The 13,201-nt window shown below is 37.0% G+C and overlaps 1 protein-coding gene across 4 annotated transcripts in view; it reads left to right on the top strand.

The window, feature by feature from the left end:
• The window catches only part of ELMO1 (engulfment and cell motility 1), a 302,773-nt gene that overhangs the window by 130,499 nt on the left and 159,073 nt on the right, over positions 1-13,201 (top strand). For 3 of the 4 annotated variants that reach the window (XM_053942149.1, XM_053942139.1, XM_053942157.1), the window contains exon 15: positions 11,061-11,165. In XM_053942149.1, the coding sequence (XP_053798124.1) occupies positions 11,061-11,165 (105 nt within the window). Of the gene's footprint in view, positions 1-56; positions 161-11,060; positions 11,166-13,201 lie in introns of those variants that run through there. The other variant, XM_053942165.1, reaches the window with a different exon arrangement.

Genomic DNA, 13,201 nt, shown 5'->3' with positions numbered 1-13,201 from the left:
GGCATGTGTTTGTTGGTAGGTTGTGGAAATGCAGGGCTGTTCTGAAAAGAGGAATCCTGCGGGTAGAATGGAGCACTCCCTGCTGAGGTTTGCAACTTGGCAAAGCTCGTGCTGAAACTCCACTCTTCACACGGACACTTGGATGTGCTGAGATATTCAAGTCAGTGTGTGGTGGTGGGAGACATCTCCTCTGGTATAACCTGGAGCAGGGTAGGCCCCAGGGTTAGTGTTTGAGCCACAAAACTCTTGGTTGAGCCCCTGGACCGCTCTGAGCAGTGCAAGGATGTTTGGGCAGATGCCTGTCTGCCACAAGCAGGGGAGCATCTTGGTTGCCCTCTTGTGTGAGTGAGGGTACGACCCCACCAAGAGAAGGGTGATTTCCTGTGGCCACAGGGGCACATGCTGTTGGGGGACATCACATCTTCTCAGCCAAGTGTTATTGCAGTGTGGAATAAATGCAGAGAATGACAAAAAATTAGATGGGTGGTGAAAACTGAAAATTATCTGTAAATCCCAAAGACAGTGCAATTTTTCTTCATTGTCAGACTGCTGTATGCAGATCCTGGGTGCTAACAGAAGAATGCAAGAGAATGAATGCTGTTTGGAGGCATGAGGTTTTAAATGACTTGGAGAAAACTTGAGGAACTCTTTTTTCTTATTAAGGAAAATGGGTTATGTTGTAACCAGGAAAGACAGACCTGATGACATCTGTGCAGTAGGGAATCTACTAATTTTGTATAAACTTGATGCTGTTTATCTGAGCTGATATACACAGGATGAGGTCCCGGGTCAGATGAATCTTTATAGTGACCAATAAGAGAGACCAGGAAATCCACATGTTAAAGCTGCTGTTGTTGTTTACCATGCAGCTGCATGTGATTTCCCAGGACTATTTGTCCAGAGCTATGGGCATCTAGCAACTTGAACATTGATAAAATTAATAAACAAGCCTTTTACCATATGCACCTGAATTCCTTTTAGTTGTAGTCCTTCCAGAGGAGAACAGATTTAAAAGAAAGGAAAAAAAAATCTTGATGGGCCACTGAGCTTCTTTGACCTTTCAGTATCACTTCAACAATGAAGTTAAAACTACCCAGAATGAAATATCTGTGATTGTGTGTCTGTGTGGCTCTGTATAACATAATTCCTTTTGTGTTTTGATTTTTAAAATTCTTTATATCATGGTTTTGTGCTTATTATAAGTATTAGTTGAAGGAATTATCCTTTAAATCAGTTTCTTAATGAAGATAGTTGTTTTGAGAGGGGGAAATAAAGAGCTGGTATTTTAGTTTTTATACTTTTTCCAGGATTTTCAATTGTGAACTTGTAAGATAAAAATATTAAACTTTTTGTGATTTGAAAAAGCATGCTTCTCTTGAAGAAAATCCACTAATAAATGTAATTGTGCTAATTTAGTCACAATGGAGTACTGCATTTCTGGTTGTTTTTTTTCTTTTATATATATACTATTTATGGTTTCACTGAATAGTTTTCTTTGTCGTGTGCATCCCAGTTGTGAACTCGTGGGGGCAGGCAAGCTCCATGGATTTTAATGTAGTTGGGCTAAATAGTTTGTTTCAAGTTTGTTTCATAACAGAAAAATTATTTTCTGATTCCTTCACTGGGAGATGGATGGATCTTGGATCTCCTTCTCTGGATATTATGTACCACACATCTCAGAATTTGCACGAAAAAAAAAAAAAAAAAAGGAGAAATACCCCCACAAAACCGGTCAGACATAATGACATCTCAATATCTCAATTCTTTTGTTATGTGAGCTTCATCTGTTTCACAAGACTTGGCTTGGATAGATGATTCTAGACAAACCCTTGCCCAATATTAAATGATGATAGTTTTGTGAAACTGTGTAAATTCAATTTAATATTAATTACAGCAAATATTTTATTTAGGTTTATGAAATTTTTCAGTGTATGCATGCTTGCAAACAGGTATGTGTGTTACTTACATGTGCATATTGCTTTTTTCTTCCTCGTCTCATTCCTCATGGGGTTTCTTTGCATGTTGTAATATTTAAAGAATGGTAAATAGCAAAGCAAACAAAATATTTCTATTTTCTTCAGTTACAAAGAGTTACAAACATTCTTTTTGAATATAAGATTTCATTAACTGAGGCTTGAGAATAAATTCAAAGACAAGGGGAGAAAGGAACTTTATTTTTAAATAACCAATTTATTTCCCCAAATTAAAAACACCTTCATAGCTGAATTCTGAATATTTTGGTAGCTAAATGTAGTCCACTTGTTACACACACAACCCTCACATAAAATCATAGAATAGTAGAGATATCTCTCCTTTTAAAAATTCCTTATATTTAAAAAAAATCTCCCTACATTTTGGTGCAGCTCCATCCTCTTTATGGCATTTGTCTGGAGGAGACTGAAGGCAAAGCAGAACAGTACCCAGACATGCAACACACAGGAGCATTTTGCAGAGCCCAACTCTAGTCAGAAGATCTTCACATTCCTGGAGAGGGAGGCAAAGAAAAATGCAAGTCAAGGGAACTGAAATTCTCTTGTGAATGGATCCAGTGGTTTTTTAATCTTTGTGGTTTGTTTTGGGGATTTTTTATTGTATTTTTTTTTTTTTATTACCTTGCTATTGAAGACAGATGAGAGTATCCTACAGGATGGGCGCAGGTTATTGTTGACTTAAGGCAGAATATGGACTGAAAGTTTTTAGGAAGGATTGGTCCGGTATTCCAAACTTGTCCCTGACATCTACAGAGCTTGTCTGTTTGTACTCTAGCAGGGGAAAAATTTGACTGTGGATCTGGTAATTTAATACTTGAGAATGTCCATCCAAAGGTAGCTAATCAGATTTGTTGACATCTCCTTTGATGTAGATTAGTTTTCATCTTATCCTCTGGGATTATTAGAAGCTTGACCTGGTCACAGGTAATAAAATAAATGTCAGTGGGTGAACCACAGAGCTCCTAAATGGTAGCTGGCTTTTTCACCCAGTTCTGCAGGTCCATATGCCCGGCTGCACATGCCATTCCAGTTCTGTTTTCCAGAGCTCTGGGAAAGAATTTTCCATTTTAAATTTGGACAGCCGTTGTATCTGGCTGTCAGGCAGCCAGTAGAATTCACATGGAAGATTCATTTTGAACTGGGGTTTTCTCAGACATAGGGCTGATTTCTCTCCACTATATTTGAACTAAAAACAGCCTGGGCCTTTCCTTTTGCACATGACAGAGGTTTTAGCCAGCTTGCTTGAAAAGGAAAATCACAAAACCTTTCTACAAAAATATCTAAAGGGAGAGCAGGATCTATCCCAGCTTACCTCGTGATGCTTGGCATTGAGTTTAGGTTCCTTTCCAAGCTCACTGTTCTCAAAGCAGCACGGATTGTAAAGATGTGGGAATGTTCCCAGCCACCGCTGTCATTGGTAGTCATGAAATTCCAAGAGAACTATAATTCACTGTTCAAATGGAGTGTCATTGTTCTTGTTCTGTGTTTGTGCCTACCATAGTACACAAGCATCGTATCCTTTACTGGAGATGATAGTTGCTGCAGCAGGAAGGATCCCATTCAGACTTTCACTCTTCAGTGGTGTCATAGGAGAGAGCCCACTGCAGCAATAAAGTGGCTGCTTCACATGTGACCTCCCTATAGCTGCACATCCTCAGGAAATAATCATCCTCTAATGATTATTTTTATTTGACTGACTTTGATTTTACTTTATTGTTTATAATTTAAGTAATTTTTCTTTAAGAGGGAATATAACTGAAAGTTGTTTTAATTAATGCACCTTAAATTTCAGAAGCAAATATTATGTCAAAGAGTTTAGATAAAACTGCCTGGAGTGTAACTAAAACAATCAAATATAGGCTCTTGTAGTAGTCTAAGGCTTAGAAAATTCCAATTCAAGCAGCCCAATATTTGGCACAATTTGGGTTTGAATTTTTCATTTTTACTTAATAAAAAGGTACAGAGAGTTTTCTTTTTTCCTTATTGATAGGGAATGTAACTCATTTATTTGGAGCTTATGCTAAAATATATATGTACACTCATTAACTATTTTGTATCTTTTCCTTAAGTTTTGTAAAAAAGGTCTGTTGAAGAGCTCTGGATTTCTCCAGAATTATGCAGCCATTATGCTTAAATAATGAGTGGAAGTCACAATCTACCTTACTGAACAGGCATTAAACTTTCCTAAACTCCAAAAAAGCTTTTCATGACAAAATTTGACTTAGGAACACTAAGTCTAACTAATTGACACATTTGATAGGAATCACAGCGATAAAATTGCTGAGGTAGATTTTGAGTCTTGTGGGTACGACTTTTGTCTAGTCGCAAACATTTAATCCATGTTTATTTGCAGTATTCAAGTGTAGATGGATTAATTTCTTTGGCTTGCTGTTCCCGCTAGCACTGTTCACACTGTTTTCTCACAATACTGTCTTCTTGCTAGCTTGATATTTCTCCTGCTGGGCAGGATGAGAATTCATGCCTTAGTTTCTATCTGTATAGAGAGGGCAAACTGCTTTAATGACATTGGAAAAATTAAAGCAGTCATCACCCAACACATTCCAAAGTCATAAAAAAGCCTGTATTTATACCAGTAGTTCTTTTGAGGTTGGGGGTACTATGTGCCAGTTCTTCCCAGTGTACTTCGTGAGTGTTGTAGTTCAAACAATATAAAAGTGGTTTGCTGGCCAGGACTTGGGTAATATATTCCATTGTGATTTTGTAAGAGCTGGAGCTTTCTGAAAAGCTGTAGCTCTTGGTTGCTCTCCAGCAGCCCTGGCTGGAGGGACACCTGCTTCACACTGTTGCAGCTGAGCCTCTAGAAAATCTCATGGGAAGGGTCCCTAATTCCTTGCAGTGAAAGCCATCTGGATTAGTTCACATCTCACCTGGCAGCCGATCTAAAGTGGACTGACTTTGCCCTAAAAGCTGGGGTAGACAGGAAATCTGGAAGGGTCTGGCTGTAAAATGATCTGGTAATCTCAGTAAATAAACTATTATGGCTTTTAGTTTTTTGACCCAGTCCCAACTATATCTGTAACTGGATGTTTGACTGCTTATTCCATTTTTCTGTAAGCTTAGTGGATATGGTGAGATATCTGAAAGTAATTTTCCATGCTGAAAAAATTTAATTGAAATTACCCCATCCCATTGATTCATTCTATATATTCCTGAAAGAGTTCATGACGTGTTACTGCTTGATAACTATATTTGCCCAGTAAACATTACTTCAGTAGTAAGAAGTCAATAATATGTGAAGTGCTAAACATGCATCTAACTTTAAAATCTCCTCTTATTAACTGAAATAAAACATGAAAGGTGGCTCACATTTTTCATGCATTGGACAAGATGTGATCATTTGAGTTACAGCAGTCATTTTGGATTCTTCTAGGCTTTTAAATTATTGACAGCCTGTAGGGCTTAAGATTTTGGAATCCAAAGCATTAGCTCCATGTAATATAGGCATGTGTAAAATACAAAGAATTATGCAAGAGCTTTTTGTCTTTCTTTACAATGTGTAATTCATTCATAACTGCAAATATGTAGTGTTTTCTACATGCCTGTTATGGTCTATTTAGTGATTTTTAGGTGATTTAATTGCACCTCCTTAACATTCAGATTTTTGCAATTTTTACCACTATAGCATCTTTACACGACTGGGACAGATTTCTGGTGGTGACTTACATAGAACTCTATTGTTTACATTAGATTACATAGTAGCTCAATGAATTAAGGATATACGGTAGTCAAATTATTGCTTTTTTTATCTTTTGTAGGGCAAATGATGAGCAGATTGTACAGAAATTAAAATTTCTTTGCTATTGAGAGGGTTGGATTTATATTGGTGAGGTTAAACTTGATCCAGCAAGTCTGTTGCTTAACATGCTTAACAGACTTAATATGCTTAACATGTTACCTAAATAGGAATGTGTTTCCTTTTTGGAGAATAACATTTGTAGTCTACTAATATGTATCCCAAAGCTGTCTAAACAATAAGGAAAAACAAACCTCAAAATTTCTACCTGCTAGTAGAAATGGACAAAAAATTGCCAAAACACAAAGCTAAAAAGACCTAAAAATTAATTCAAGGAAAAATCACCATCATTATATGCAGATATAATTTGTAAATCTTCATGATTATTATATCCAGTACAAATATACTGGAGTTCTTTATATGTGGTGGAATAGTGGGGATGTGACTTAAATGACTCGCATTGAAAGTATCTTAAATTATTTTCTTCATATTCTTTAAAATATATAGCAGTTACTGAGTTTTAGATACTTCTCACTTGGGGGTTTTTTTTGTTGTTGTTGTTGTTTTGGTTTGGGTTTTTTTTTTGTTTTGTTTTGTTTTTGTTGTTTTTTTTTTTTTTTTTTGTTTTTTTTTTGTTTTGTTTTTGTTTTGTTTTTTGGTTTTTTTTTGTTTTTTTAATTCAGGAATCCTCCAGATACATTTTCATTCTAGCACTGAATTCTGTTGTAAATTAAAAAAACAGGCTTTGGAAGGAAAAAAACCCCACATTTGCATATTCAAATAGTTATCAAGAGAAAAACAAATCTGCTAGTTCTTGCTTTCATTGATTACATAGAGGCTGAAAATTCCAAAGCCACTGTTATATCTCATTAAGTGTGATGATGGAAGTGGTGTGTGACATCATCATCTCTTTGAATACAGTGCTGCTAAATAAAATGACAAAAATATTTCCTCATTAAGAATTTTAGCTGACTACCTCTTCACAGATGTTGGTTTAATGTAGTATTTTCCCTTATTTTTAATTTTTGTGTAAATGAACAGATGGGAACATTTTGCATGTAAAACTTCAGGTTTATTTAGGGAAGGGGTAAATGGTGAGTCTTTGAGCTCGTTGATACTTTTAGCATAAGTTTGTCAATTCATAATTCACATTAAATCTCACTTAAAAAGTTGCCACTCTTGTCCTGAGTTCTGAGGAACAAACTTCCATGTATTTACTACTATGATTTCCCAGTTTGATCTGGGGAAGGTTTTGCAGAGGTTCTGTAGAACCAGGTAGGTAATTGCTTTCCTTCCCAGCCCAGAGAACAGTGGTTTAGATTTAAAAGGACAAAGAAAATGAGTAAGCGAGTAATTGAAGATGGGAGAAAGAAATTGCTGTCCCTGGTGTTACCTTGCTAGACAGATTGTTCCTTTTTCTGTAAAAAAAATCATAAAATATGACCAGTTTTGAGAGGGTTCATTTTAGAAAGGTACCATTAAAATTGGATTCATGTGACATTTGGAAGTTGTTCTATCATTAGTTCTTTTACAATCCTGACTCTTCCCTGGAAACTTCTGGTGTGTTTTTGCCATGCCACTTACAGAAGTGAGGCATGCAGAATAGGGATTCACTTGACCTGCTTTGGGATTGGGAAAACAACTATTACTGGGTCTAACACCTGCTCTATACTGCTTTAAGGACAGACTATCATGATTTGACGACTGATTTACTTGGCTGCTGCACACACCATTGGTGCAAAATCTGTGATAAGCTGTCAATACCTGTCAAGACAGAAATAAATTTGCAGGTTAATGACCTAGAAATGCAGGGAAATAAATAGTTCCTGTGCTTCAGCATGTTCATGTGGAAGGGGCTGTTGTTAGGAATAATATAAGGAATAAGTGGTCCTTATGCCATTAGCAGTTACAGACAGTACACCCTTGCTGTGAATAGGCACCTCAGTGTGAGGACATGTACCTACCACTAAAATCTATACATCCCTCAGAGATTGCTGCAGAAGCCAGGAGTAAGACAGTGAAGCCATTCAGTATAGAGAAGAAAGCTTTACACAGCCAGAACTGCATTAGAATGCTAGATTGTCTGAATGTAATTACTGCACTGGGATTTAGCCAGAATAGCTGTCATATTGTGAAACATGCCACATGATTTAATTTTTTTTTTTTAAATGACATAAGCAGATGTGATTTTGAGTTTTCATCTTATCAAAACCAATGAACTTTTGTTTCCACAGTATCCTATTGAGTTGGCTAACAAATTCTTGAATGTTCTGGTATGTTAACATGTATGGCATAAGAGCATCAGCTGTTAAATACCGCATAGATGCTGAAGCTGAAAAATGCAAAGATATTACTCAGCCTAGTGGAAAAAAATCAAAAATTATCTGAAAAATGTGAGGTAACAAATCTGTTTCATTTGTATTTCTTACTCTTTGCTTTTCATAAAGCAAAACATACCATAGATTTTGTACTAAATGGATGCAATAAATACGCCTGAAGCACTGTGTTCCATATATTTAATAAATTATATTGTAGGTGGGGTGTTTGCCTACTTCTGAATTATTCACTACAGCATTTTAGATAACGTAGCTTTGTATCTCATTTCTGAACCCCCTCTCAATAACTTAATATTTCAACCACAAATATTCATCATGTAAAGAAAAGGATGATTTTAGGGGGAGGGAGAAAAAAGGAAGGGAACAAAGTGTCTGACATTCCTTTTGCATTTGAAGTATGACTGAAGGTAATGTATTGTCTCACACATGCCAGAATTGTCTTGTGGATCCTCAGCTATTATCTGCTTCTGTATTTCTAGTTATTTAAATCAACAGAGCTGAAGATCAAGCCCTAGTTATACTGGGATTCCATGTGACAGAAAGTTTTGAAAAACAGAAACAAAGTGAAAATAGCTGGTTTTATAGTCTTGACTTGGAGACAAAGTAAAGGTGGTGGAGAAATGTTTTTTTCTGACTGAACACGGAACTAGTAGTGACGGTAAGAGACAAAACGAGTCATCCTTACTAAATGTCATGAGATTCCTCATGTCCTTGTTGGTTTTTTGTTGATTTAGAATGGGATGAAGCAAAAAACTATTCAAGCAACAGTAGGTCAGGTTTTTTATTTGTGTTCTGCATTTATTTTACCATTGTAAATGCCAGTGAAATAAGTTATAGTATTTTAATAGCTGAAGAAATGTAGATGGGTCTTGAAACTCTCTGTGCTGGTCAGGTATTTATCCAAGTGTACCCTACCTGTGCTGTAGCATGGGAGCCAGGAGTGCACATTCAGGCCTATGCTGTAGCTCTACTTCCATAAGTTTTTGTAAAACTGGCGCTGTAGTGTTCCCTGCTGACCGGTGCTTCTTGTGGTTTCCAGTAACTTTCCCAAGGAAATGGACCTTATGGACTTCATGACACAGTGCAGTATCAAGCACTGCTCCTCAGGACTTGTACTTTATGGCCAAAATGGAGATAGTTTCAAGTGCAGAGAAAAATCTGTAAGATATTCATGCTGGGTTGGGGGGGCATTTGTGTGTCTGTGCGACTCAGCCTCTCTTAAAATGCCCCTTTTGAAATGCTTGAAAATTGTAAGGGAAGTTTTCTCCTCCCAGAAGCTGAAGTCTGTAGGGCTTGTGATGTTTGTGAAGCAGTTTTGTACTGATTTTAAATGTTCTGACTGATAAATTCATCAATGTGGAAGATGAAAGGTTGAGTTGGGGAAATAGCAATGAAAGGTGATTGTCTGTCATTCAGATCAGCTGATGAAAGTGAAAAAAAAAAGTTTAAGGGAGAGGTTTTGAAACTTACAACTCAGTAAGACATTGTTTTCCCTTCCTAAACTACAACTATCCTTCTGAAATATTTATCACATAGATATTTCTAGATAAAATCTAGGGTTCCAGGCATCCTCTTGATTCCCTAATTAGTCTGTGATTGTTTTGCTTGTACACCAGTAGCCCTAATCTGGAAAAGTACAACCAACAGGTTCTGCATGCCGTCCTCAGAATAATATATTTGTCTACTTTTGAAGTTGTAGTAGGCATCTTAATGTATAAATTTTGCTTTCTACTATTTTTAATCTTTTATGAGACTGTGAATTATTGACTGGCTAAAACCAACATATGATACATCTGAAGTTAAAATGGGCAAAAAAGTAGAATCACTCACTTCTACCACCTTAAGGCCTGACAGACTCAACAGAAGGAAAAGTAGTAAAACCCATGCTTTTATCAGTGAAGGGGGTGGATCAGACCCTGAGCACACTGCAGAAACAGAGTAATGGAAGAAACCTGTGCTGAGCTTTGCCAGTTTTCTGGTAGTAAATGCACTTTTAAAGTCCCTGTCAGCTGGGTCTTGCAGAATAGAAATGCCATTGCAAAGGAGCTAGGGATATCTTTCTGTGTCAGAATGATGAGTGGAGAAGAAGACATTGCAAAGGTGATACTGATAAAAATAGCTTAGCAGAAGGGAGGCATTTTTTGATGGAGATATATTCTTGGGACTTCTGAGCAGCTTCTTTGGTGTAGGCAGGCAAATTTTCATGTCTAAACCACGAACTACATGAAGCTTATTCAAATGTACATTTTATTCCATTCAATAAAAAAATCAGCTGAGTTAGTAAATATTTTGGGCATCTGTAGTTTTTCATGTAGTGTGTGAAACTGAACATCTACAATATCTATGTGCATGTGGAAGCTAATGAGTTCTAATTATATATGGTATGTTTATTCATTAATTCCATAGATGAAATTAATAGGTTCAGAAAGTAACTAAAAATGTTCCTGAATTCCACACGATGAATCTCTTTATTTTCATATAAAATTTTATCTGAGTCCCTTTGTGTTCAGGAGTCCACAAGATCCAATAGACTTAATACAGCAATTTAGTGTGGTTGGGTTTTTTTCTATTCTTTGTGGTTTATTTGAAATAGTTCCATAACAGTTGTATAAATAGGTGTTTTGGTGTCTGTTGGCTAAATTATATGTATTTTCATGTACTTTTAGTCTGTAGTGCCACCAAGGAGTCTATCTCCATGAACGACATGGGTGTCTGTGCTTCTAAAGCATTCAGCCTTTGAGAAACTCCATTCCACAACTGCAGAAGTGAATTACTGACATGCCAACCTCATAATGGCTGCATTTGGTTGCAGAGTTTTTCGACACAATTTCCTTATTAAGAGTTTTCTCCTCAGCGAAAAGACCTCTGTTCCTGAAAATTTTTTGACACACCACGCTAACGCAGTGCTTACCAATACTGGGGAACTGGTAGCTTTTGTAAAGGTGCTCACTGAGTGATCTTGCTCTTTTTTTTTTGCAGAATCATGTAAACCCAGCAATGGATTTCACACAGACCCCTCCTGGAATGCTGGCCCTTGACAACATGCTGTACTTTGCCAAACATCACCAGGATGCTTATATTCGGGTAAGGCTTCCTCTTCTCATGGAGATCTTTGCAGTTGCCTGTTCATACTAATTATGTCCTGTTTGCAGTTGACTTTGGAGAGGAGGTTCAAAATCCTGATATCATTAACAACAAACTCTAGGAAGACAAACCACATAACACTAAAACATGATGTAAGTCTGTAAAAGCTCTGGGAGAAAGCTGTACAGGTGTCTTTTCTGTCATTGCTGAGTCAAATATTCTAGATATTACTTTTTGCAAGTACTCCTTTTTGCTTAGGCCTGCAAAGAGAAGAGAAATGAGCCTGTGCTTTTGTCAGATGCATAATGGATAACTATAAACTCAGAAAGGAGTAATTATGCAGAAATCTCTGACCTACTCCAAGTCTACCAAAAACTGACAGTATTTTTTTGTGTAAAGGAGGATTTGAAGATCAAGTGCTTTGAGAGGTGACTGAGTTGGCAGGGTACTGAGAGTTAAGATGCTTCCACTAAAACTATTGCTGTAGGAGAGGTCATGCTGGGAGTAAAATATGTACAAACCATTATGATTTACTTGTATAATCCATTCCTGCCCCCTGCCCACTCCACTTCCTACACTATTTCAAGGTTATTTCAAAGGTAGTTAGGGGAGGTTATGTGTTACATCCCTACAAGAAAAGGCATACAGCTGAATAATACCTGCCTCTGAAGGGAACAACTTTTCCTGAACTTTATTGAAATCAAGTGCTTGCCAAGTATAAACCAAGCAAGCACAGATAGGAAGGGAGGGTAGTCACGAAAATCAGTGTCTGGAGTTCATAGGAGTGGTTTAATTCCCCAAGAAAATTGCTCATGCAAACCTGCTTAAAGAAGGTTGTGTATAGCAAGGAAACAGTAGACGCACCAATCATTTCCACTAAAAGTCAAGAGTGATCTTTTAATATATGTTATCATCTGTTTTCTATTTGAAGTAAATTGGTGTCAAAGCTCTAATAGGGTTGCAAAAGGGCCTGCTGATATGTATGGACATAATACCAGATGATGAGATTGTAAGATTTGCTCTTTAAATGGATCTTTCTTCTCTGTCTGAATCTAGCAATAACTCTTTAAAAAGACACTGTAGTAGTATGCAATAAAATAGTATTTATCAATCCCTATAAATTTCTGAAATCAAGGACTATCTCAGGTAATGAACAAAGAGCATGTTTTCTGGAGAAACTATGCTGAATAATGTTTTTGTTTATAAAAAGAGAATTGCTTTCTGTTTCTCATTAGAATTTGATAAGATCTGGACTGTCCTACTTCATACTTATGAAAATTCTGTTTAGAGAATTAGATGTAGCCAGTGCTTTCAAATGGGTCAGACATGTTTTAAAGAAGTCTGAAACATTTGAAAGAGGACAAAAATTCTGTTGAAATAGGGCTTTCATTGACATCTCTCAAGTTTTTCTTATTTTTTCATGTTCATGTTGCAAATACTGTCTTAAAAATTGGATTCAGTGAAGCATGTAATTAGCCACTTTTTGGAAAGGATTTTGCTGCCGGCTCAGCCCTGTTTCTATAATGCAGTATTTTTGCTGCTGCATTACTGAGAATTTTTGTTGTTTTGAGCTGCCTGTTTTTATTCCTGCATAGTTCCTGTTAAGAGAGTGCCTGACTGCCTCATGTATTTCCCTCCTGAGAAAGAGTACACATCCGCTAGAAGTGCCTTGCAGAGGCACTCTCAGATTCAATTGCTTGCCTAAAGCTGCTTTGGGGACTGTAAATGTGCTTTGGGAGTATGTTAGTCTATCCACCACTCTGAGGAGTTCTACTTAGTGTTTATACAGCATTGCTGGTGCAGTAGGAACATCTCTGAGATGATGGTGGTGTGCAACTCCTACAGCGTTGATAGTCGTTGGTTGCAAAATACACCCACTTTCTCTCTCTTCATCTCCTCGACTTGCTAGCTGGTGTACAGTAGTTTCCTGTGGGCCCTGACACGCCTGTTCCTTTTTCAAGTTCCTTATTTCACATCTAACATTACCTTTCCTTCATGGCCTTCAGCTCCCAAACCTTCCACAATGCCAATTTGCT

Source organism: Vidua chalybeata, chromosome 1, assembly GCF_026979565.1.
Source record: "Vidua chalybeata isolate OUT-0048 chromosome 1, bVidCha1 merged haplotype, whole genome shotgun sequence".
In the NCBI taxonomy this organism is placed as follows: domain Eukaryota; kingdom Metazoa; phylum Chordata; class Aves; order Passeriformes; family Viduidae; genus Vidua; species Vidua chalybeata.
The sequence above is the reverse complement of the archived record's forward strand: the minus strand, read 5'-3'. Positions and strand labels throughout refer to the sequence as shown.